We start from the raw sequence: 27,582 nt of genomic DNA, 5'->3' as shown, positions 1-27,582 counted from the left end.
CAGGCCAGATCCAAAGCTGATTCTAGCCTGTGGAAAGCCTCTCAGTGACTTTGATGGTCTTTCACTTGGGGTTTTTGTGCAGAAGTTACAGCAATACTTCACTCTGCTTCAGGAAGATAGAGTTTTGAATGTCTGGTGCCTCATTTCTTCCTAGTGACTCTTCTGCCATTACAAACCAACAGGAGCCCTGTATTATGATTTCTACAGTTCTCTAGTTGAGTTTTGTGCTTTTAAAAATAACATTTTTTCTCCCTAAAATTTCTTAGCATTATTTGCAGTTTCCTTTGGGATGGAACTTTTTGGGTTTTTCTCTTAAATTATGAGGCCCTTTTGGGCAGTTCTTCATCTGACTGTTTTCCCAATTCCTGTACCTCTGGCCTTTCCTTCCCTTGGCCCAGCAAGCATCTTTTTTATTCTTTATCCCTTTGTGTGCCTCTTAAAGCTATTTCTGTACTTGTCTTGCAGTTGAATATTTCTGACCAGCAAATGCTCTTTCAAGATATTCCTTTGATACTGGCAAAACAATTCCTCCCAAAGCAGTCCCCTGGAAATCAAATGTCAACCTGATAATTTCTATAGTGGACATAAAAATCCTGACTGACATATGTCCCAGGAAAGAAAAACCTAGAAATCAACCTTTTGAGACTATCAACTTTGAAATTTCATTCCAATTAGCCTAATTTGTCAAGAAATTCTGATAGATATTTGAATGCCTTCAAGTGGATGGATTTTTCTAGTCTGTTTTTCACACAGTACAGGCCACCGTTATTTGTCTTTTCAAAAATGTAATGAAAGAGAATCCAAGTTTCCCGATACTAAGTATGCATATACATTTATCATTGCTACACTTATAGCTCAGGGAATTGTGCATAACAGTTACTTTAGAACCCTTTTTGTCTTCTTTGAGTTCACCCTCAGCTGACAAGCCTGGCTCCGTGCACTTCCCTCTGGGTGAAAACAAGTGGTACAATCACTCTCAGACTGGATCTCTGGGTTGCAGCCCCCGTTTTCCAATCATGTTTACCCAAGAGGTCCTACCGATTTTGGCACTGGTATGCCTTTTGCTCTGGGAGCCTGTGACAATGACTTATTAGTGACACAAAAAATAGATTCTTTAAAACAAAGTTAGGTAGCACACAGCTCAGAAGACTAACACAAAGAATTCCACACACATTCCCATACCTAAATATTAATCTTTCCTCACAAGGATTTGCACGTTCCTGTCTGCTGAGCTAAGCCCTGTCTCTGGCTGGGAGAAGCAGACTGTCCTGTTTGCAGCATGCTCTTGCTATTGTGTGTCTCAGTCAACCTGAGCGTAAGCCTCAGTCTGCTGACCACCACCTCCTGCATTTTGACTGCTAGTTTGCTGTGATTTTATACAAATATTATGATGATTTAATAGAACTAAAAATGTAACATTAAAAATACACATCTGAATTTGCAACACATTTTTTTTCCTTTTAGTGGTTTCAGAAGTGAGATAACTAAAAGGTATTACCTTACTCTCAGTTTTTGAAAATTATTTTTTCTTCTTACACAGTAACAATTGCAGTAGACTTTCTACAATCTTAGTCAGTATATAGTTTTATTTAACTATGCGTTACAGTTCACTTCCTCTAAGCCACCATGCCAAACATCAAAATACAGTGAAACAACAGAGAACATAAGAACAGTCATAATGGGTTAGCCCAAAGGTCCAGCTAGACCACTATCCTGTTTTCTGACAGTGACCAATGTCAGGTGCTTCAGAGGGAATGAACAAAACAGGCAATCATTGAGTGATCAACCCCTTGTTGCCCATTCCCAGTGTAAGCAGTCAGGATGAGCTCTACCCTGACATCTGGTGGTGAATTATGGTGAGTGTGGAAAAGAATTTCAGGGGCTGATCTTGTTTGCATAGGCACATCCACCTTGCCTAGCATAGCCCACGGCAGCCTAAAATGGTCACTTTGACAGCTGTGGGATCCCCAATTTCTCTGTTATTGGGGCAGGAGAAATAAAGTGTTGTTACCCTGATTATGTGAATGAGGGTATATGAACTGGTTTTATGACATGGGTCTCATCATCAACTAAGTAGCACTCGCTAGACAAGGGACATGGATTCCAAAACCCAGTGAATTGAGAGAGGCTGGGGACTGGTATGTGTACTTGTTGATATGGACCCCTTTTGGGGGCCTGGAACACCAATTGCACCTCCTCTTCTCTCCACTATTGAATAGTAGAGCTCATTTTGATTTTATTAGAAATCTGGCTAGAAGTTGCTGAGCTGAACTCACTTTGGGCCAATGGTGCACCAGCACTGGGGCTCCCCTACTACAAGCTGAAATCACTAAAAGAGCTAAACTTACTGAGTTGAGTGGTGTGTTAACTAGTGGAGGAGCCTGAAGATATATCACTAAGCAGCTGGCAGATTGAAGCAGTTTGCAGGACGGGTGGAGCAGCCTACAGAACACGGAGCGGAACGGAGCAGTGTGCAGGACAGTTGGACCAGCCCACTGAACAGTGAGCGAGTGAGCGGAGCGGTTTGCTAGGACGACTGGAGTGGCTCACAGGTCGGCTGGTGGAGTGGAGCTGTTCATGGTGAAGGCAGCAGCAGAACTCCAAGGAGAGGCGGGGCAGTCGGCCACGGACCACGTAAGGTGCTTATTAACATCCTGTGTGCCCCCTCCATTTCCACGCAGGCTGGGGAGTAAAACTCTGCAGATAAACATTTGAACTCTGGGGCGGCACTGACCAGGGATAGAGACTTTTGGGTTGTTGGACTTCAAGTGATTGGACTTAAGACCATAAGGGGAAAAGGACATTGCCAAAACTTACTTGGTGGGTCTTTTGCTCATGGTTTGTTATGAATCCTGTTTGTGGTGTTTCCCCAATATGATGATGATGATCCTTTATTTAAAGGATTTTGCTATACTCAGACTCTGTGCTTGAGAGAGGGGAAGTATTGCCTCCTAGAGGCGCCTGGGGAGGTGGATGTAATTGTCCCAGGTCACTGGGTGGGGGCTTGAGCCGGTTTTGCATTGCATTATTGAAATGGAACCCCTGGACACTGAACTCGGCCCTTGTTGTGGCCAACTCAGAGGGGCAGAAGGGTTACACCAGCTTTTGGAAAACAGAGGCTAGGAACACCATTCCTGCCTGTCCTGGCTAATAGCCATTATGGACCTATCCTCCATGAATGTATCTAGTTCTTTTTTGAAACCTGTTATAGCCTTGGCCTTCACAACATAGAATCACAGAAAATTAGGGTTGGAAGAGCCCTCAGGAGGTCATCTAGTCCAACCCCCGCTCAAAGCAGGACCAATCCTCTGGCAAAGAGTTCCACACGTTGTATGTTGTGTGACAAAATACTTCCTTTTGTTTGTTTTAAACCTGTTGTCTGTTAATTTCATTTGGTGACCCCAGTTCTTGTGTTATGAGAAAGATTAAATAATACTTCCTTATTTACTTTCTCCACACCAGTCGATTTTATAGACCTATATCATATTCCCCCTTAGTCATCTCATTTCCAAGCTAAAATGTCCCAGTCTTATTAATCTCTCTTCATATGGAAGCTGTTCCATACCCTTAATGATTTTTGTTGCCCTTCTCTGTACCTTTTCCAATTCCAATATACCGTTTTTTGAGATGAGGCAACCACATCTGCACACAGTATTCAAGATGTGGGCATACCATAGGTTTATATGGAGTAGTAACAAACCTGAAAGATTCATTATTCCCCTGTAGAACCCCAACAAAATACTTAGAGTGGTTGTCATAAACAGATAAGAAAAATTAATAGCACAGAAGTACTTTATATCTCTTTGACTGTAAAGGGTTAACAAGTTCAGTAAGCCTGGCTGTCACCTGACCAGAGGACCAATCAGAGGACAGGATACTTTCAAATCTTGAGGGAGGGAAGTTTTTGTGCTGTGCTGTTAGTTTTGGTTGTTGTTCACTCTGGGGGCTCAGAGGGAGCAGACGTGCAACCAGGTTTCTCTCCAATCTCCTTGATACAGCTTCTTATAGATTCAAAATAGTGAGTACTAGGTGATAAGGCGAGTTAGGCTTATGTTTGTTTTCTTTATTTGCAAATGTGTATATGGCTGGAAGGAGTTTTAATTGTGCATTTGGCTGGAAGGAGTTCAAATTTGTATTTTTGCTGAAAGGATTTTAATTTGTACTTGAATACTTAGGCTGGGAGGGTATTCCCAGTGTCTATATCTTAAAGACCCTGTACCTATTCCATTTTAAATTTACAAAGATAATTTTTAATGTTTTTTCTTTCTTTAATTAAAAACTTTTCTTGTTTAAGAATCTGATTGTTTTTTTATTCTGGTGAGACCCCAGGGGACTGGGTCTGGATTCACCAGGGAATTGGTGGGGAGAAAGGAGGGAAGGGGGGAGAGAGGCTAATTTCTCTCTGTGTCAGGATTACTGTCTCTCTCAGGAAGAGTCTGGGAGGGGGAAAGAGAAGGAAGGAGGAAGGTGAATTGTCCTCTCTGTTTAAAGATTCAAGGAGTTTTGAATCACAGTGATCTTCCAGGGTAACCCAGGGAGGGGAAGCCTGGGAGAGGCAAAGGTGGGGGAAAGGGTTTTCTTTCCTTGTGTTAAGATCCAGAGGGTCTGGGTCTTGGGGTTCCCCAGGCAAGGTTTTGGGGGGACCAGAGTGTACCAGGCACTGGAATTCCTGGTTGGTGACAGCGCTACAGGTCCTAAGCTGGTAATTGAGCTTAGAGGAATTCATGCTGGTACCCCATCTGTTGGACGCTAAGGTTCAGAGTGGGGAATTGTACCATGACAGTGGTATTGCCATCCCCTTTCTGTTACTCAATCTCTTCCCTATCAGCCATAATTTATTGTGATCGCCTAAATACATTCATCCCAGAACACATTTATATGCTAACTTGCTAGTGGAAATACTATTATCTGAATCGGTTAAACAACTGAAATTTAAACACCATTGTACAGGTGAAAAATTTTAGACCAGAGGTGTCAGCTGCTGAAACAGGGTGCCCAGTTCACATCCTAAGTAAAATTTCCATATGAAGTACATTCCTTGTATTTCAAAGGGATATAAACTTTCTCTTTCACATCTGGTAAGGTCTCCAGGACTAATCCCTCACTGCTGTAAAAGTGTGTTTGAATAAATATTCAATCTGAATATACAAATGTTTAAAAGCATGATCTGTTCTGTTCACTGTGGCCCAGATTCTTTGCTGTAACTAGCTTGCACTGGGCACAGCAGATAAAGGAAGACATGCCAAAGCCAATTATGGCTCTCTCTCTCTCTGCCCTGCCCTGCCCTGAGTGCAAGTTAGAGAGGCCCGGAGCTGAGCTCACTGTCACCAATGAGCAAGTAATAAATTATAACTAATAAAGTTATAAAGTGCCACCACAATTTTAATCATCATGTCTATACCTTCCCTGAACCAGTTCGCTTTCCCATCAGCATTTATGCTCATTTGTTCGAAAGTGTTCGAATATTTTTGATTTTTTGCTAGCTGTTCTAAATCTTTTCATACCTATGACTGGGGTGTCACCAACACGTCCAACCATTTTATTTGTGATGCCTCCAGTTGAAGTTGCACAAGCCATGTTACCTTCACAGTCTATAGCAACTGCACCCACTGTGTCATGAACCCTAAAACACAAATAAAATAATACTGTAACTCCAAGTTGAACAGTTCTATTGTCAGAAGCAGCACTATACAATTTAGCACATAAAAATAACACTTAGTACCTAAACAGAGCTTGTCATCATCAAAGAGCTGTACAAACATTAACTAATTAATCCTCACAATGTGCCTAGGAGGCAGGTAAGTAATATTAGCTCCATTTTGTTCCCAAATGCAATGACCATACTTGATTTGCACAAGACAAAGACAGAGACAGTATGAGAGTGTAGATTATAATTTTAAGAATACATGGAAAACTGTCTCATACACAGTTTACTAGACCACTGGACACAACAGAGATAGGAGGCTATCTCTATTTTGCTATATGCACAATTTCAAGGGATTTTGAATCAAAGCTATATTAACCAAATATTAATACAAATATTTACATAAAAATTAGGTATAAAACATAGTTATAAAATGTATTGAATACATTTAATTTTAAAAAAATGTAAAATGTTAATTAAAACTAATAAAAATTAAAATATAATAAGGGGGGGTCTCTGATAATATCAGGATAAGTTATTGCTCTTACATACAAGCATATTCATGCTTTTCTAATTAACAAGTGTTCCATGATTATTTTCCTGCCTAACTGTCAGTAGTAACTATGTTTTAGTGAGACGGATATTCTACTTCTTGAATTAGCACAATACCCCTCCTAACCAAATTGTCACTCACAACTACTTTCCTCTTCTATGGTGTCATTTATAAAATGATCTCAAAGCACTTCACAAACATTAAGACTCACAACTATACTATATGTGACATACATCAACTGCGTGTCAAGACAGGATACCTCATGTGGAGTATTGACAAGCCAGTCCTCCTTTGAGATTTTCTGCCTGTAATTAAGGCAAAAATGCCACCATTAACAAAGGTGAGAGCTGAATTAACTTGCAAAAATTAAATGATAGCTCAATATTTTCCTTTTACACTATGCCAACAGACTTTCTTGGGTTTTGTTCTACTTTCAATGCTAGTTGTACACAAAATGTCAGCAATCTCTGTGCATACTCAATCCAAATTGAAATTGTTCTGTATGATACAACACAAGTAAATGAGGATTACCATTCTGGCAGTGAGGGGCTGAGAGAGATATACTATATCAGTGGTTCTCAAACTTTTTTTTTTCACAGACCACTTGAAAATTGCTGAGGGTCTTGACAGACCACTTAATGATCTTTACAAATGTTTTTTGTACCATTAGTGAACTATTGTAAAGCATTTTGGATAAAAGTGCTATATTAAAAAAAAACCCTTAATAATAATTCATGTTTTTTTGTTCTACAGATAAAAGCTCACAATTCATATTTTAATATCAGTAGTCTTACCTTTCGAATGCAGTGGATGTGCCCTCTCTCCCCACAGCAGCAGCCCCCAAGCTAGGGCTGAGCAGGAGGGGAGGTCTGTCCCTGGCAGCCACAGCCCTGGATCTGGGGAAAGTTGCCTCTTTCTCTGGCTGCCACAGCCTTGCATGTTCCAAATTCCACACCCCACTTTTCACCTCACTGCTCCCTCCCACCTACCTCCTATTCCCCTATAAGGCCACCATGTCACCTTACATATGAGTCTTCTCAGGGGCCAGGCACCTAATTAGTGGAGCCACAGCTATGCAGCTCCACTAATTAGGTGGGTGGCCCTTCATTCTCTCGTGTGCAGCTGCCCAAGCACCCACCTTAGAGGGAACTATCTGTTGACCACCTGAATGGAGCTCACAGACCACTGGTGGTCCATGGACCAGAGTTTAAAAACCTCTGTACGATATTATCATGAGATCTTCATTCTATGTTGGCTTGCTACAAAACCCATAGTAAAATTTCCTAAAATAGCAAAAATAGCAAAAAAAAGTAGTTATATGTGTTCCATTCTGTGCATCTGTGCATCTGAAGAAGTGAGCTGTAGCTCACGAAAGCTCATGCTGAAATAAATTTGTTAGTTTCTAAGGTGCCACAAGTACTCTTGTTCTTTTTGGGGATACAGACTAACACGGCTGCTACTCTGAAACCTGTATTTTAAAGAATCCTTATTGAGGTTGCAGGAACAAACCATCCCGATGTGGAGAAAGAAAGTAAATACAGCAGGCGACCAGATTGGCTTAACAGTGAAATCCTTGCTGAACTTAAACACAAAAAAGAAGCTTACAAGAAGTGGAATATTGGACAAATAACCAGGGAGGAGTATAAAAATATTGCTCAGGCATGCAGGAGTGAAATCAGGAAGGCCAAATCACACTTGGAGTTGCATCTAGCAAGGGATGTTAAGAGTAACAAGAAGGGTTCCTACAGGTATGTTAGCAACAAGAAGAAAGTCAGGGAAAGTGTGGGACCCTTAATAAATGAGGAAGGCAATCTAGTGACAGAGGATATGGAAAAAGCTAATGTACTCAATGCTTTTTTTGCCTCGGTCTTTGTGAGCAAGGTCAGCTCCCAAACTACTGCACTGGGCAGCACAGTATGAGAAGGAGGTGATCAGCCCTCCGTGGATAAAGAAGTGGTTCAAGACTATTTAGAAAAGCTGGATGAGCACAAGTCCATGGGGCCAAATGCACTGCATCTGAGGGTGCTAAAGGAATTGGTGGATGTGATTACAGAGCCATTGGCCATTATCTTTGAAAAGTCATGGATGACTAGAAAAAGGCTAATGTAATGTTCATCTTTAAAAAAGGGAAGAAGAAGGATCTGGGAAACTACAGACCAGTCAGCCTTACTTTAGTCCATGGAAAAATCATGGAGCAGGTCCTCAAGGAATCAATTTTGAATCACTTTGAGGAGAGGAAAGTGATCAAGAACAATCAGCATGGATTCACCAAGGGCAAGTCATGCCTAACTAACCTAATTGCCTTCTATGAGGAGATAACTGTATCTGTGGATGAGGGGAAAGCAGTGGATGTGTTATTCCTTGACTTTAGCAAAGCTTTTGATACAGTCTCCCACAGTATTCTTGCCAGAAAGTTAAAGAAGTATGGGCAGGATGAATGGATTACAAGGTAGACATAAAGCTGGCTAGATCATTGGGGTCAATGGGTAGTGATCAAAGGCTCCATGTCTAGTTGGCAGCTGGTACCAAGCAGAGTGCCCCAAGGATCGGTCCTGGGGCCGGTTTTGTTCAATATCTTCTTTAATGATCTGGAGATGGCGTGGATTGCACCCACAGCAAGTTTGCACATGACACTAACCTGGGAGGAATGGTAGATATGCTCGAGGGTAGGGACAGGATACAGAGGCACCTAGACAAATTAGAGGATTGGGCAAAAGAAATGTAATGAGGTTCAACAAGGACAAGTACACAGTCCTGCACTTAGGTTGGAAGAATCTCATGCACTGCTACAGATTAGGGACCAAGTGGCTAGGCAGAAGTTCTGCAGAAAAGGACCTAAGGGTTACAGTGGATGAGAAGCTAGATATGAGTCAACAGTGTGCCCTTGTTGCCAAGAAGGCTAATGGCATTTTGGGCTGTATAAGTAGGAGCATTGCCAGCAGATCGAGGGACATGATCATTCCCCTCTATTCACCATTGGGGAGGCCTCATATCAGTTTTGGGCCCCACACTACAAGGATGTGAAAAAATTGGAAAGAGTCCAGCAGAGGGCAACAAAAATTATTAGGAGTTTGGAGCACATGACTCATGAGGAGAGGCTGAGGGAACTGGGCTTGTTTAGTCTGCAGAAGAGAAGAATGAGTGGGGATTTGATAGTTGCTTTCAACTACCTGAAAGTGGATTCAAAAGAAGATGGATCTAGACTGTTCTCAGTGGCAGCAGATGACAAAACAAGGAGAAATAGTCTCAAGTTGCGGTGGGGGAGGTTTAGGTTGGATATTAGGAAAACCTTTTTCACTAGGAGGGTGGTGAAGCACTGGAATGGGTTACCTAGGGAGGTGGTGGAATCTCCATCCTTAGAGGTTTTTAAGGTCAGGCTTCATAAAGCCCTAGCTGGGATGATTTAGTTGGGGATTGGTCCTGCTTTGAGCAGGGGGTTGAACTAGATGACCTCCTTAGGTCTCTTCCATCCCTGATATTCTATGATCTGTGCGCTGGAACCTTCACTCTTACAAAATGGTGAACCCCAACGCTCAGTATTTTGCAGACTCTAGCCCTATAGAAAGAAGAAGGTTACAGCTGTTTTTCTTTGCTGTGACCTTTTCTAGATGATTACACTAAATTTTAGATGTGAAATCCTGGCCCTATTGAAGTAAATAGGTTTCTAGCTGACTGACCAGCTCCATATTCATTCTCTTTCTAAAACATGTGGGCAGCAAGGAATCATGGTGTTTTGTTCTTCTTATGTGGGATATTTAATACTAATTTTAAGCCAGTAAAGTGTGTCCAGATATTATGATGATGGGTAACATAAATGTTTTTAATAACAGTAAAATATAATAATAATAATTTTAAAATCCATTATTATTCAATTAATAACACTTTTCAATTATATGTACATTTTTAAAGCAAACCATACTCTTTTAATCTCCAATTGTATCTTGCTACATTGATACATTAAATTTATAATTATAAATGAAAATGATCATTACAGGAAAGAAATTGTTTGCAGAGGTGTTAAAATTGATTTTTGTTAGGGAAGCACACCAAACACATTCTAATAAAGCAGACAGACTGGGATTTGATGCAAGTTCTGCAATTGGCACATTTAAAGATTAGCTCCCCTCCTCCACAAATAACCCCTTTGAGTTGATTTTAATTGCAAATTGACATCATTAAAAAGATGTGACCTTACCAGGCTCATGATTCAGATCACGCATACTTTATATGAAATTTCATATTACTGCTAATGCATTACAAATGATTACCTTGTTCAACTTCTTAGAGGTTAAACAGACTTTTTCTTATACTCCACAAAGAAAAATAAACACAATGTAGACCCGTCTTTGAGAGGAAAATGTGTTTTGGCATTCTCTTCCCAATTCTCCCTACCAGCATGTGGCTTTTTAATGGAAATTACTGCCTTGCAAATCTGATGTGAAATAGAAATTAGTATTTAAAATACCTAGGTTCTCATCACCCTTGCTATTGCATTGGGCTTTTGAGCACATATTAATATCGATAATGGCCCTGCACACTGGCTGCAGCTAAAGATCATTCAGGTCAACTCAAAGAGTCACAGGCAAATTTGACTTTACTCCACCTTTGAACTCTTCTGACCCTGGGCCATATGTATACCAGACTGGTTCCAAGTTGTCCTTGCAGGCTGCTCTAAGCAATGTTGGTTGCTAAATGCAAGGACTGCTGTTAGATCAGCTAGACATTGCTGGAGTCAGGCCCCTCTTTTCCACAGCAACAGCTCCTTTGTCAATCACAGGAAGAGGAGGTGGTGTCGTCACCATTAGATCAATTCTATGTCCTCTACACAGGAGCGATCTTTCCCTTCCCAGTGATGCCAGTCATAGGGTGACTTTGCTTCCGTGGAGAGAAGCAAAGTAGCCCTGACACAGGAAAGAATCTATTTCACTAATTTGATTCTAAAGAACATAGTAATTTCTGCAAAGTTTATTTATATTTGTTTATACTATATACCCAGTATTATATAAACATGAATATAAAAATATTTTACAATAAATATTAATTTATACAGCAAATTATTTATAATATTTTATGATGTTCCTGGCTTCAACAGGGCAATCTCTATTCATGCTTACAAGAGTTGCGCATTTGCAGCCTGGTACATCAAATTAGGATATATTCTTAGGCATGAATATGACTTCTATGGAGAAGGTTGTGAATGAGCTATGAAAGCAGAGAGGACTCGGAGCCTTTAAATTAAACAGATTCGGTGGCAACAAAGAAACTCATGTAGTTTACATTGACAGAAGCTAAAAATATAATTTTTATGACACTTCTCAATAAAGCTTTCAAAAATACACATTTTGTACAACCAAATCATCACTTAGAGTGAAATGATTTGTATCCCTTTTGAATTAAAATGAGCACCCAATTGATTTGTGCTTGTTATTTGCACTCTGCCTTTCTCTGCAGTCACTCCATATCAGCTCAGCTAAAATCCCAGACTAGAAGATAACTATGTGCTCCTTGATTCTGTACCAAGTGTAAATTTATTATTTTAAAAACATGTTCCTGGCTGTTAAAACTATTATTTTTTGAAAATTACATTATTATTTCCTTAGCCTTAACAGAGAAATAACTTTTTGCCCCTTGACTAAACATTTGACATTTTGAAAGGCAAGTGCTATGCTATGTCATAAATAACATCTTTAGGTCAGGACAATACTATTCAAATCAAAGCAAAAGGGTTGAACAAAAAAAATCACCTCAATTCAAGGACAAAATAAAAGACAGTTGACTAGAAAAATCTTTCCACAGCTTGCATTAGCGATAGGGTCTTCAGGGGAAGATTTGTCTGCACCAAGGAGGATCAAATCACCTGTCAGGTTTCTGAAGGGACACATCAATCTGATTTGACATGTTGCTGATTGCTCCATTAAATCACCACTTTGGTCTTGATTTGTCTCATCAGGTCAGATGATTTTTTTTTAAAGGCTTGGGATGGTAAACTGCTTTTCAAATTTTGTGATTGAAGCCTCTTCAAATAAATCTGTGTTTTGCATTGAACTACCTAATGGACCATAAAGCTCCATCCTAATAACAAGATATTTTAGAGTAAACACTGCACTCCTGTTAGGCATGCCAAGTAAGGGAGTGTGGGATTGGGGAAGGGGGAGAGGTTTATTAAAGCTACCTTGCATGTTTGAGAAAAATGTTATTTTTCACAGGTTTACTATTAGCAGTTAGGTCAGAGGAAACAAAAACAAAAAACAAAACAAAACAAAAACTAATCTCTGGAGAGTCCTGGGGCTTCCAATATGCAGTAATTCCCCTCTCTCACAGTAGCTTTCTGTGGTTTTGAGCTGTATATCACATTACTTCATTACATTCATGGATCATCTATTAATATTTTGTACATGCACTCAGAGTTTTGGGTTTATGAATTTTTAATCAATAAATGAACATATTAAATTACCAATACTTTAAATATTTTGTGCTTCACTCATATACAGGCATGGCATATGCTTTATATTACATTGTTCCTGAGCCAATGTTGGTGCTCAGGGCAGAAATTAGTCTTTTTCATTCCTCTCTGTCAATTACTGTTCTTTCTTCTGCTTAGTGGTCCTGAGATCAACTGTTCTGTTCTCCCTACTAAGAGCTCTTTTTAAGGTTTCTGGATGCTCTTGTTTTCTCAACCAGTTGGTTTTCACTCGACAGCATCATGTGGGAATCTGTGTATTGTACATGCCCCAGATATGTCCAGTGCTTCCTTCTGTTTCTGGTGGAAATGAGTTGCTAGTTGGTGATCTCTCAGAACTTTTTATCGGTAATGAAGTCTTTCAAATAAATGATCACAATTTTTCATAAGCACCTATTTCTTTGTCTAACATCTTAGTAGATCTCCAGATCTCACATCCATATATTAGCACTGAGATTAAATTCGAATTGAAAATTCTCAGTTTTGTTCCAATTGTGATTGTTCCGAGTATCTTTAATTTCCATACACTATTAAGTTTAGTAAATGCTCCTATCCTATCCTGGATGTCACTTCCTTCTTAGGTTTCCATTGGCCAACCTGGTGCTGCTCAGGTATATGAGCTGTTTTATTTCTTGATATTTTTGCCTTCTAATGTGATTATTCCTGCTTGATGGTTTCAAGAATGTTGGTTTTAGCATAACTAATTCTGAGCCCTGCTAGACCTGCTTTTTTGCTTGGTTGTCTTTGTTGGTAACTTTTCATAGTATGAGCACATAACCAAATTTAAAGGGCAAAATTCATATCTGATATAACCCCATGCAGATTAATGGAGTTGTTATAGGGATGCTTTTAGCCTCTTGTGTCTGTAAAAGTGAGAACAAAATTGTGAACCTCTTGACTCTAAGTGAGTTAGAAGCTCTGTGAGTATAGTCTTATTATGCTATTTCACCACTCCTGCTTTCATGATCAGCTAGAATAAGGAAACACAAAATCATGGAAGATTTTCAAAACTGGGTGCCTAAAGTTAGGCTCCTAAACTGATATTTAGACACTTAAAATAAGTGCCCAAATTTTCTATATAATCCGAGGTCCTCTTTCTCCTACATTTCAATCCTATCCACATCATCTTGGGTCAGGGCCTAAGCCTGAAGCTCATATCCCCCAACTATTGATTATGGGAGTGTTTCAGAAAGTGAATGAGTAATGGCATGAATTTGGGAGTTGTATCCCCTTAATAATGTGAGTGAGTTCACATTTTCATGCCTATTAAATGAAAATTTTATTTCTAAATGAAAACCAACAAAGAATTCTCACGTTTCTCCAGGCTGAATGGCTTGGCATGAGCTTAGCTATAATCAATAGAGAATTTTAAATTTAAGAAAAAGATTAAGGATGCTATACATTCGATTGACATGTATGTTCTTAATTGTGCAGTGAACTTTCCACAGGACTATTCTTCCACCATGTGTAAACTTTTATAAAGGAACATAGCCTGCAATTGACCAGTAAGTGGCACACATACAACTGTGGGTATCAGGCACTCAGACATTCGATTTTAAATTTTGCTACCTAATCTGCTCTAGATGAGGATGGGAAGTCACAGATCTATTGCTATTACACATTAAGAAAGAGTAGTCCACAAACTCCACATGTGGTATTGTAACTCACATGTTTTATAATGCAGCATTTGATTTATTTTCGTCCAAAGAAAGGGGGTGAAGATATCGATTTTTGTTTGGAGTACCCTATACTTCTGCACATGCAGAAGGCAGGGCAGGTGTGATGGAAAATGCCCCTGTATTCACACACTAATCGTTGTACAGGTATGGTATGATTTGTAAGGTATCATTTGAAAACTCATAATTTGCTGGTCAGTACTGTCCTGATAAAATATGTGTGGTTATAAGAGTCCCCTGTATGATGTTATTAACATATGTTCCCAACCCCACAGCCTTGTCCAAGCAGAAGTTGGCAAACAGGTCTGTCCTAGCCAAAAGAATGTGCTTGCCATAATTTGTATTTAAGCAGTAAAAGAGTCATCCAGTAAGTGAAAAAAACCAGCAGGGAACATCCTTCCACAAAGACTCGTTGTCTTTTCTCAGCTGGAAATGTTTTTCAAGAGGGCGACTGGAACTATAAAAAAGGAAGGACACAAACACCAAGCCCCTCTCCCCCACCCACCTCATTCTCTGTACCTGAGAAGATAAAAAGAAACAGCCATTGGACTCTTGTACAAGGATTGACCAGAAAGCTTGGTCAATAATCTGATGGAGCATGTGATGAGAGTTTGCTTTGCAGCTAAGATAATTTCTTAAGTAGATATTAGTAGGTTTTTTATCTTTATTTTTCTAGTTACCATTTCTGACTTTTATGGCTCATTACTTATACTCACTTAAAATCTCTCTCTTTGTAGATAATAAACTTGTTTTGCTGTTTTATCTAATTCAATATGTTTAAGTTGAAGGGTCTGCTAACTATTTAAGGTAATAAACTAGCATATTATTCCCTTCAAGGAATAACTGACTTAATTTATTTGTAGTGTCCAGGAGAGGGCGGGGCAGTTCAGGAAATACATTTCTGGGTCACTCGGCAGCATAACCAAGGCTGGTGAAATGTTTGTATTGACTGTATGTAAGGAATTATGTATACTCATTGATATTAGACTGTGCAGGCTGCCCAAACCAGAGGGAATGGCATAGCTATCTATTGTCTTCTATGTAAATTAAACATGAGGGAATCAGAAACAATGGAAGCCCCATTTACATAGAAATCATACAGGGGGATGAGATGCCCACAGGAAATGAATAACAGCATGAGGTCATCCTGCCACTTGAAATGAGTTATTTGAACTTTGGGAAATATAAACAAAGACTGAAGCCATCCTTGGCATCCATCACTAGACAGAAACCAGGTGAGAAAGATGGGTCCTTCAATGAACACATGGAGGGCTGAAGTCTCTGGAACTGAATATAGGTGAGAAACCTGCCTAGGTAAAGATTTTGCATCTAAGACAACAAGAGAAACCAGCACTTTTGTAGATGATCCCAACTGAAGGAAAATGAGTCATGGCTGGGAAGAAGAATGGCTGATGAACGAAACCATCTTGAGCAAAGCCTATACCTTGTTAGATTAAGTTTTAGACTTTTACACGGGTGTTTTCACTTTTATTTGCTGTAACCCTATGGCCTCTTGTTAACCAAATTTGTTTTATTTTACCATAAACCTACTCATTGCTGTGTTTAAAGGGAAGAGTGTATTTACCCCAGTTAAGCTAATAAGTTGTGATGTGGTTCTGTGTTTTTAAAGGAACAAATTAATCATATTATTCAACTGAACTGTCCAGGACAGAGCCAGACATTGCAGAACATACAGTTTTGGAAAAATTTGGGACTGCGAGTATGTTGGGGTCACTGCAAGCAGTAACCACAGCTAGTGGAAGCTGCTGTAGGGCTGCAGACAGGCTGCTGACACAGGGCTGTTTAGCACACAGACACTCAGAGTGCAACCTGAATGCTGATGGCTTGTTGTGAATTTCCCAGGTTGGGAGCAACAGCAGCACAGCATTGTGAAGCTTCCAGGTTACAGGATAGGCAGTGACACAACCCCTTGCCGGTCTAAATTATACCCAAAACCATGACCGAGTGTAACAGAGTTATATGTAATACCGTCTCAGCATCTGTTATACTAATAATATTGGTCTTCTTCCACAAGATTTGGTGTTGGCATTATTTGCAATTAAGATCTTGAATCCCAGGAGTAGCTAATCATCTACATCACCCATTGTGTAGAATGGAAATTGCTGGTGATCAGCATTTCCCAGAGGTCTGGGGCTATCCGACTTCCCCATTGTGCAAAAACCCACAGAAGGGGCTTGTAAGGGAGAAAATCTCCACATTATCCTGCCCGCCTTGTGAACGTTTCCTATATAAGATTGAAGCACATATAGAAAACTGATTTGAATAAACAAACTATTGAACAACAAAAGGGATGTGGCTTAAGAAATATTACAATCTAACTAAAAAGGTAGTTTACTCCAGGGATGAATTGGGCCATTATATTTGCAGAAAGATTGGTTGCTATAAATATGTATGTTCTCTCTCATTTCTGACATGCATCACTGAGGAGTGGATGTGTTTGTGTGACATTATCCCTGAAACAACGAGTTTCTTAGAACTTTACTATAAATCTGGGTAAATTTGTGCACTTGTAGTGCTTTTATCTTGAGCTTTCATGGTTTTAAGATGTCTTTCAATTTTTAAATTATTTGATTTTCACTTGAGGTTTGTTTGGAATTCACTTTGATGTCAATACTTTTATTATATCATCTGAGTTAAACTCACTTTAAGGAATTAAGCCATCACTTTGGTATTTTAATCTTTATGAATCGTTGCTTGATGGATGTTTAAATGACATAGGAAAATAAACATTTGAAAATATAGTAGCTGTGCTTCACTTTGTCTTTTGAGTTGCTGTTGTATTGCACAGAAGGTGGCAATACAAAAAAAAACTATTTGCAAATCCAAACTGCACAAATAATATCCATCTCAGAGGACTAACTCAGTGGACTAAAAGGAAAATAAATCTGTATTTTAAAAGTATAGAGTCATTTAAAAAAAAAACTCTGGGAAACATTTTGAGCATCCTAAATCAGAAGTTAGAGACACTATTTAATTATTATTTATGTGAATTTTACACGTTCTCTTCTGAAAGATAGTAGTTTGTTTATTATCAACCAACATCATTGAGGCACACAATGGAAGACTACATATTACGCCTCTATCTGGATATAATGCAGTGGTGGGGAGCCAAAAATAGGTTATAGGTGAAACACCGTTATATCGGGTAGCAGCGGCAGGGCTCCGGTGATGATTTAATGAGCTCCGGGTTCCGGCTGCTGTGGAGACCCAGGGCACTTTAAATCGCCAGCTGAGCACTGCTGCCGCAGCTCCGGGGTAGCAGCAGCAGGGCTCCAGCGGTGAGTTAAAGGGCTCGAGGCTCCATGCAGCAGCCAGAGCCCCGGGCCCCTTAAATTGCTGGCAAGCTCCGCTGCAGCAGCCCCAGGATAGCAGCGGCAGGGCTCTGGCAGTGATTTAAGGAGCTCCGGTCTCTGGCCGCAGCAGCCGGAGCCCCGGACCCTTGAAAGCGCTGTTAGAGCACCGCTGCCATAGCCCCAGAGTAGCGGCAGCAGGGCTCCAGCAGTGATTTAAAGGGCCCTGGGCTCCCCACAGCAGCCGGAGCCACGGATCCTTTAAAGTGCCGCCAGAGCCCAGCTGCTACTCTGCTGTTATATTGGGTCTCGTTATAGCAGGGGAGAGGTGTACTTATTTTAATGAGATATAATAAAATGAAAGCTTCAATAGGGCTTGTCAAGCTACCTACACTAACTCAAGAGTGTGAGTTCCAAACTCAGGGCAGACTGTTAAGAACAAGGGCACAAACCCCAAATTGGCTGCGAGGTCACCGACCAATTATCAAGTGTAAACTCCTCAGCTGCCATAACAGCCTCAACATGGGTCATAGAGCGTTCCCTTGAGTACTCTGATCTGTCTCGCCACTCAGGTGAGCCTACCTTTGTGATACATGGTTCTATACACCAGTGGTTCTCAACTTTTTCAGATTACTGTATCCCTTTCAGGAGTCTGATTTGTCTTGCTTTCCCCAAGTTTCACCTCACTTAAAAACTAGTCACTTACAAAATCAGACATAAAAATACACATTCACAGCAGACTACTTCTGAAAAATTGCTTACTTTCTCATTTTACCATACAATTATAAAATAAATTAATTGGAAAATAAATAGTGTGCTTACATTTCAGAGTATAGTATATAGAGCAGCATAAACAAGTTGTATGAAATTTTAGTTTGTACTGACTTTGCTAGTGCTTTTTATGTAGCCTGATGTAAAACTAGGCAAATATCTAGATGAATTGATGTACTCCCTGGAAGACCTCTGTGTACCCCCGGGGTACACGTACCTCTGGTTGAGAACCACTGCTGTACACCAAGAATCACACCAATCAAGTGATACATCTATACACGTTTGCACTTGTAATCATAAATCTATTGCACACTATTGTCACTGTATCTAGCAAGTTTCCATTATTTTTAGCAAGCAATTTTCTGTATAGAAATAAAACAGAGAAAGAACATTGGAAGAGAAAAAATTCATAGGAATGTAGAGATCAGATCCATAGGAACTGCAGGTCAGATCCTTGGTCTGTGCACACCTAGATGCTTCAGAGAAATCTATCATCTATCTTCCTCTTTATGGGTTTATACAACCACCAATCACCACAGTGTATGAGCACCATGCATGTAATATTGTTTATTAATAGCAAAATGCCTAGTGAATTTCATGGAATCTGGCTCTTCTGCCTTTTTGGGATATAGTAGCTTTGTTTGTGATAGGGCTGGTTTTTCTTTGTTTCTTTTGTTCCTGTTTTTGTTTTGTTGCTTTGGTTCATTTATTTGTATGGTTGGGTTTTGGTCATTTTTGTTTGGTTGGGTTTTTTTGAAGAGGGGATAAAGTTGTGCCATTTTTGTTATGGAAAGGCTTTTTCCCACAAGAATATTTTACAGTGTTTACTACTCATGGCCTGATTCTGGAGTCATCTAATTACTGTGAGTTCCTTTTATAACTGGAACCCCTTTACCAAGAATATTTGGTCCACAGTTCTCATGTCCTTCTTCCACAGCTTTGTAATCTGCCTTTTCTCAGAAGTACACAATTATGTCAGCAACTCATCAACTGAAATTAAATCTTCAAAGTAGCTAGGCTTGGTCCATATTTGCTTTGAAGATTAGCACTAAGGCTTTAAACGGAAAGCTGACTAGGAGCCAGTGGAAAGACTGGAGCACAGGCTTGATGTGTTCACAGCAATCAAACCATACAGTGTTGACAGCTGCATTTTGAACCAACTGGAGCCTATGCATTTGTAGAAATGCTGTAGGTTTCACATTTACTCATTCAGTTTCACATACAGTGAATTACAGTAATTCAGTCTGGAGGTGACAAATGCATGGATCACAGTAGCTAGAGCTCTGATCCTCAAATCTATGGACGTTAGAAGTCTAAATACTTTTGTAGCTCTGGCCTAGGCAGATGAGAGATACCTAGAGATATTTTGGGTATGTAGTCTTTGTTAGTTTAGAACTTAAATTTTCACTCAGTGGTCTCATTAGCCACTGAAACTTGCAGAAACAGGAAAAGAAACAATAAGAGAATAGACTACATAGCATAAGATTCCTTTTCATTATCCTTGACTTTACAATTCCATTTTTCATACAGTATTCTCAAGGTCAGTTCAAACCATGATTCCAGTGTGGGAGGATAATGAAATATCTATTGTGCTATAATATATTTTCATGGCACCATTTTATCCAAATCTTATATAATGTCAGATTGTTTAAAAGGTGATTATAACAATTTTAGAGCCAATTTGCAGGAGTAATTTTACTTAACTGCTATCGAAAGGGAGGTCTTCCAAAAACTGAAGTATCTTTTTCTAAAAGTTCATTCATTGACATTTCAGAAAAAAAGTGAATTACTCTAGGTTAAGTTTTCCATTTAAGATGTCTAGCATTCACTTTGAGGTTGATTTTAGAAAAGACATATGGAGATATATACAGTCAAACTATGCTGATGCATTAAGAGGTCTTCTGTCTGCTTATGTAAAACAAGTTCGGATCTCTTTGAAAGACTCCTGTCTTGTGAGGTATAAACCTGAATTTTAGTTGCATGTTCTCTGAAATTAATCACACATTTCTTACATAGCCCCTCCCTTAAGTCATGGCTTACTATTCCCCCCTTTTCTCTCTCTGGTGCTTGCTATCACCGTTATCTTGAGCAGCTTCTCCACTTTCTTTGCATGGGTTGGGCCCTAGGTTTTTATTCTTGGTGCCTCCACTTAAGGTGGCTCCTCACTGTGCCATATAGACAGGGTGCTGTCCCTTGAGAAAAAGCAACAATATAACTAGGGAACAGGTCATGTAAAGCCCTATATACAGGGGGCTATAAAATAAATAAAACAAACACCAACAAAGGAATGTCAAACCCAAAATAACAGCATAACAGAGGGGGTAACTTTACTGGGAACAGGAAAATAGGATCTGGAGAAGGAAAGGCTTTTTAGACAATAATTAACAAACATTGCTTAATAAGCCAATTCTATACTTCCTAACACTTACAAACTTCTTTAATACCACCTATCTCCCTGACACCATCCTGAGGCACATGGAGGTTGAAGTGTGAGTGTCCAGAGAGGGAGTGTTGTGGTGTTGGCTAGCTTCAACAAAAGCTTCAACCTCTCTTTTCATTTGACCCGTGGGTGCTAGGTCCTCTCCTAACTCCAAGCAGGCTCAATGGTTCTTCTGGTCTGGAATCTTCCTGAGTTCTGAGTGGGCTCTTGGTAGTTGGAGCTGAGTCAGAGCTTTCTCTTAGCTGGATGCTGGAGCTGTCTGATCTGTATAGCTAGAATCTCAGAGCAGAATTCCTTTGGGAAGGAATGGGTGTTTAGCAGGGACTCCCTTAGTGGCACTGTTTCTCTCCCATCTTCCACAACAAAACTGAAACTAAACTCTGTCTCTGTAAAAGTCAGGCTGTGGCCTGTGAACTGTGGAGTCTTGCTTTGCCATTGATCCACTGAACTGTTTTTCCAGATCATGCAGAAACCTCCCTATTGTCTCCAGCAGGGCTGTATAGTTCCTTCTGTCCCCGACTCCTGATTCTAAGAAGGCTAGTAAAAATGGAGTCAAAGGGGCTTGGCAATAATCTAGCTTTTGCTAGAGCTCCTTATAGTCCCAGTCCAGAGCTCCAGAAGTTGGCAAGCTCAAGTGGGGTGGGGGGTTACACTTACATAGAAGTTTTTTAGTATACATAAACATACTTGTTTTCTACAGATTTATCTTGCATGCTCATCTGGAGTTAGGTCATTTGTCCAAATCCTGATTCCTGTGCACAGCCTGTGTAAATGTGTTGGAGTGGGGAGAATGTTAAGGGCCAGTGTAGTCCAAAGACCTCAAAGTCTAAAATGTCCATGGGTTGGTATCAGGATCAAATTCCCCTATTGTAAGGAAAGAGTTTGGGGGAGCTTGGCAGCTGGGAGTCAGATCCCAGGTGGAGAGACAAAGACCACCATTTCTCCTTCCCCTCCCCCCCAAGTTTACCATGCTTGTCTGAGCAGAGAGGGCTAATGAAGATTTGATGCTCAGTTTATCATTTGACACCATTTTGTCCACCATGGAAACTGAACTGTTTGATGAGTAGATTTATGGGAGGTGATTAGCCCCTTTCTGTTTAGCTTGTTATGAGATAATAAAATTTGTGGCCTCCATTTTAACCATCATTTGGTATCTGTGTCTTATTCACCTCCTGTGTCAACACAAGTCTTTTTTTCCACAGATTTAACTGCACCCAATTAGAAAGTGACATGGGCATCTACTTTTGTTTGTGAAACTCTATATCAATCAATTAAGCAGTCATACATAACTCTCATATGCCACTTTCATCTGCAGATCTCAAATTGTATAAAGGAGGCAAGTATCCTCCAAAGCTACACAAGTGAAATTTCAGCCAGAATATTTCAGTTTTGGCAAAATTAGGAGGTATGTAAAAACTAGGACTGTAATTGAAGGCTACTTCCAACCTGAAATATGAGAACAGCATCTCTTCAGAATACACCAAATATTTACTTTATTTTCCTTCTTCATTTTTTTTCAGAAATGGCTTTATTTGTTCTCCTGGGCTTTTAAACTCAGCAGCTTGAAAAACTGAACTGCTTTTTTTATACATAAATCTGCTTTTCGATATTTAAAAAAAAATCTTTGTCAGTTTTAAGGGTCATTATTTTTTATAATTTCCTTAGTTTAAAAAAAATAACTGGAGCTGTTTTCCTATTCACCTCAACATTAAGTAGATTTAATTAGACTTTTCCATTATTTTGTTTATGCAAACCATCAACTTTCCTACTAATGCTGTCTGTGATAGATTAGTTTTTGTTTCTCCTTCATTTTTTCCTAGAAGTAAGCAGGTTTTTCATTTGGGGCTCTGTTTTGTTTTTTCCAAATATTAAGTTTTGATGTGAGTTTTCCTCATTTTAATTTCATAAGCTTCCAACCATCCCTGCAGTTTCATTTTCCTTTATTTATACCTCTCATGTTTCTGTTTTACAGTAGAGTTATCTCCATTAATTGGATATTGTTTTTCGCTTTCAAGTTCGGCTACTGTGGTTAAATACTATTTGCTGGTCTGAGCTAAGAGCAGCTAACAAGATTTATGCTCAGACCAAGCTTCTGTTAATATCCAGCACAGACTTCTTACACTATCATTTTACTTCAATTTTTTTAAATATAATTTAAATCTTCCCCACTCACCTTTAAAAGAGCAATGAATAGATCTTTAAAAAAAATCTGTTTTCAAAAGGAAAGTAGAAAAGAAAATCATAGCAAATAAAATATTCGAAACATACTACTGTAAGAAGTTGCAACTCTTAGACTAATCTGAAAGTGTCTGAATGTGGCTGATTTAGGCTCTAAGCCAGCAAAGCAGGTAAGCAATTTTAAACTCATATGTAGTCCCATTCATTTCAGCTTCAGGTTAACTGATTTCAATGGGACTCTTCATCTGTTTAAAGTTAGGCATGTTTTTAAGTGCATTGTCATACAGGGGCCTTAATCATATGGGGACTGATTCAATGCTTAATAAAGTCAATGGAAGGACTCTCATTGACTTAAATAGAAGTTGAACAAGGCCCTTGGCTAATACTGATCAGAGTGAAAGTACAAGTAAAAGTCAGTGATCGGCATTAAAACGTCAACATTAACCAACCACTATCATGCAGTAACTGCAGTCTATGTAAAAGGAAAGAGTGCGGTATTTCAGTTACTGTGTGGTAAAGACAGTTAGATGAGCTGTTCTTTTGTTGATAGATAGATAGATAGATAGATAGATAGATAGATAGATAGATAGATAGATAGATAGATAGATAGATAGATAATGTTTTCACCTCTTAGCTCAGAGAGCCGAGAAGTTTAGCCTGCTTTGATGTTTGGGAGCAATTTGTCATACTTTGTTATTTAAGCAAAGTTTGGCCAAACATATATAAAATCATTAAATGTGCCCAAATAAAAAATTAGAATAAGAAACAAAAAGAGATTAACTATTTAATTGGTGGAACACATTTTAAAGTAATAGCTTTTTTTGGCTGTGTTACAAATGGCACTTATTTTAATTTCTCAGACACATCTGTCTTTTAAAGCACTGAAGTCCTTGGGAACCACAGGCTTTCAGGCAAGGAGTGCAAGTTAAAATGCAGCATGTAAAGCAGCAGACGGAAGTGAAAACCTGCAATGAAGCAAATGTAAATTGCATAAACTGTGCCTCAGCTGTGTTCATACTATATGGATACAAGCCACAGAAATAGGCAGCAGCAAGATAATCTGTTGCATTTCATGGCATGCCTTGGTTATTTTATGACTTGGTTGTCCATGCTGTTAATGACATCTCTTGTGTTTAGATATTGTTGTCCATTGCTCTATAGATTGTTTATGCCACTATCCTTCTGTTTTTCTGGCATCCCGGGAGACTGGCTGGGTTGGCGGATGCTTAGTCTTGCACAGTACTCCACCAGCTCCTCACTGGAGTTGACTATCTCCTTAGTTGACACACCCTCCAGTCTCATGTGGGCATGGCCCATGACAGATGCCCTTAGGCAGTGGGCATGGCTGTGTATGTGCTAACTGGGGTATTTGGACTGCACTGATCCTTCAGATTTTCCCTCCTAGCATCCTGGCTGGGTTTACTGCATGGCTTGTCTGATGATCACTGGGTTCAGCTTACATCCTGCTTTGTCTCTTATCTTCTTTTTGACCTAAATACAGTTTTTAACTTATGGTCCTACATTCCACTATAAACAAAGGCTATTTATGCTCTTTTTACATCAACACAGAATGCTTGGGCATCTGAAGCTGCATGTTTCATCCAGTTACACTAGTCAAGTGCCTAAATTGTACCTTCCACAACTCCTTAAGGTGTATCTTATACCACTGCAGGGTTTGATCCCTAGTGTAAACTTCAGAGACAGGAAGGAAAATGTCTTGGATATATCCAAGTTATTATTTAGGAGCAAAGCTAAACACCAATTAAGTTTATTGTAATTTGAAGTAAAAGCATAACTTAGATCAGTTTATCAGTGATTTCAAGATAACTACAGAATAGTTTAACAATCTGAAATAGAATGTGAAAGCCAACAGATATTATCTAAATGACTGACAGCTTGAGAACATCAACTGTCTTATGGCTCATAAATAAATAATAAACTAGGCAACATATGAGTTATTATTAATGTAAGAATTACTTTATCAAAGAAAGTACAGTCGCTATCTACTCCAAACAGTTATTAGAAAAACAGAGAGGGAAATACAGCTACATTCGTGTCATGTTTTCAGTGACTACCAGAGCAGTAGTCCTCTACTCTAGAGTACTGAAATGGCTAACTATCTTCTAAACTCTCCTCTAAATCTGCTCATATTTCATAGTGGCAACTGCAAGCTCTGCTCCAACAAGGCCCTTGCACCTCTAATGAGCCTTTTGCAAGTGAATATTGAAGGTCTTTTAAGCACCACAATTCATCCTTGTTAACACACTCCTCAGACTGTAGCACTGTGTTGTTATTATCAAATGACACATGTAGAGGAGGCATTTCCAGAGAATTTAAAAATCCCCAGTTATGATTTACTGAATTTTCATCTTCATCAAAAGCACAAAGAAATGGAGTGGATACTTTAATTGCAGCTTTGTACATACAATGCTACGTATCCTGGAGGACTGCCCAATTACCAAGTTTTATGGTACTTAAGGCCACACTGTTGCTGAGATATTGTTGTGATTACCTGATTTTATACATTAGACATTAGCGAAATAGCTAAATAAGATCTATTGTACAAAGCAGTTTAGATGAGGGCAAAAATCTCCTCTGCAACAATCTGAGCTGATATAATGTAACTGAGATAATTTTTACAGAAATTATGATTTACCAGCAAAACTATAAATGTTCTTACTTTGTTGAAACATGCTAGAATCATATAGGTTTACACTTCCTAAATTATGTATGCTTTCTGGATGTTTTCTGTGCACAGCTTTGTTTGTGAGCCCTGCCAATCTTTTCCTGCAATGCCAGAAGCCTCATATTAATAAACTCCACTAGCAATATGACCCCACAGCAAAAGTAAAACTATCTCCAATGTTATTGTACTGGAGCTGTAACTTTTGGCTCCCATTGCCATGGCGATGGGAGCCTACCTCTGTAGAAAGTAGCCAAGGGAGACTGGGAAAGACCATCAGAGCCTTTCTGAATGAATCAGAAAAGAGGTTTTTCCTGGAGGAGATGTGGCTGAGGAGAGGGAACCCTAAAGTTAGGCAGATTGCCAGCGGAGTTTCAGCAGACCAAAGGACTCAGATAAAGCTTCTATATCAACCTCTTCAGCACCAAGCAGAGTAATGCTGTCAAGTAGACTTGGAGGCTGACACAAAGGATCCAAGACTTCTTTATACTGACGAGGAAGAACTCAGAGAAAACTGTAGACCAAGGACAAGACAGATACCCTTATTAGGATAAAGAGATTGTCTTATCCTGTTCTTTTGAAAAATGCCAGGAGGAAGGAAATCATGAGTGAACAGGGCATCATTTGCTAGCATTTTAATTAGAGCCTGTTGTTGCTTTGTGTGCCTTCTCTCCAATACCATCACTGGACCCTTTTATCTTTGATTGGGCTCCACAATAGAGGCTCAGACTGTGTGTATAACCAGGGCTGGCTCTAGCCATTTAGCTGCCCCAAGCACGGTGGCACGCCGCAGGGGGCGCTCTGCCGCTCGCCAGTCCTACAGCTCCGGTGGACCTCCCGCAGGCGTCCCTGCGGAAGGTCTGCTGGTCCCGCGGCTCCGGTGGACCTCCCGTAGGCGTGCCTGTGGATGCTCCACAGGAGCCGTGGGACCAGTGGGTCCTCCACAGGGACGCCTGCGGGAGGTCCACCGGAGCAGCCTGCACCCCCCCACGGCATGCCTCCCCAAGCACATGCTTGGCACGCTGGGGCCTGGAGCCGGCCCTGTGTGTACCTCAAATAAATAAAATAATTAATTAATAGCAATAATTAAATTAAAAACAGTAAAAGGAATCAAAATAAAACAATAATAATAATAATAATAATAATAATAATAAATGCCAGCATGGCTAAACAGCAGAGTAAAAGAGGTGTTAGAAGCAAAAAGAAACATTTTAAAAGTTGGAAGTCAAATCCTAGTAAGGAAAATAGAAAGGAGCATAAACTCTGGCAAGTCATGTGCAGAAGTATAATAATGCAGACCAAGAAAGAATCTGGAGAGCATCTAGCTAAAGAAACAAAATCAAATAGCAAACATTTTTGTAAGTACATCAGTGTTGGAGGGTTGAAGACTGAACCTGGTAACACCACCCAGATGCGAGAGACAATGGCTGGGGGTAGGGGCATCTGGGCCCACCGTGCTCCTCTAGGTAACAATCTAAGACCCTGTGAATACTATCTCAAACATATGGCCTGGGGGAGGTGCCCTTATGCCTGCTTTCTGGGCCACTTCCTACCATAGTTTCATTTCCTCCATTGTTGCTACTAATCATTTTCTGGATTCCCCCTGGAGTTCTCTCTGATCGTGCCCTGTAGGGCCTTCCTCTATCAGCAGCGGTGTGTTGTTCCCAGCCTCTATGGGGTGAAGGGTTCAGGGCGGTTGACAGTGGGGCCTGGTGTCAGCCACCCAGAAGCTTCTCTGAAGGAGCTGGCAGCACACAACTGCTCCCCTGGTCTGTCTGCCCAGACTGAGTTTAGCTGCTCCCTTTGAGCCCCGCTTCCAATGTGAGCATAGCCAGCAGGTGCAGCAGGGTGGGGCCTTCTGGGCCC

General features: G+C 39.9%; 1 protein-coding gene across 1 annotated transcript in view; it reads right to left on the bottom strand.

The window, feature by feature from the left end:
* LOC115647475 (isoaspartyl peptidase/L-asparaginase-like) overlaps positions 1-27,582 on the bottom strand; it is a 200,761-nt gene that overhangs the window by 37,057 nt on the left and 136,122 nt on the right. Inside the window, exon 4 of the mRNA XM_030554207.1 lies at positions 5,505-5,623. Coding sequence (XP_030410067.1) covers positions 5,505-5,623 — 119 coding nt within the window. The remainder of the gene's footprint in view (positions 1-5,504; positions 5,624-27,582) is intronic.

Source organism: Gopherus evgoodei, chromosome 3 (genome assembly GCF_007399415.2).
Source record: "Gopherus evgoodei ecotype Sinaloan lineage chromosome 3, rGopEvg1_v1.p, whole genome shotgun sequence".
In the NCBI taxonomy this organism is placed as follows: domain Eukaryota; kingdom Metazoa; phylum Chordata; order Testudines; family Testudinidae; genus Gopherus; species Gopherus evgoodei.
This window is presented reverse-complemented; position numbering and strand designations above follow the sequence as displayed.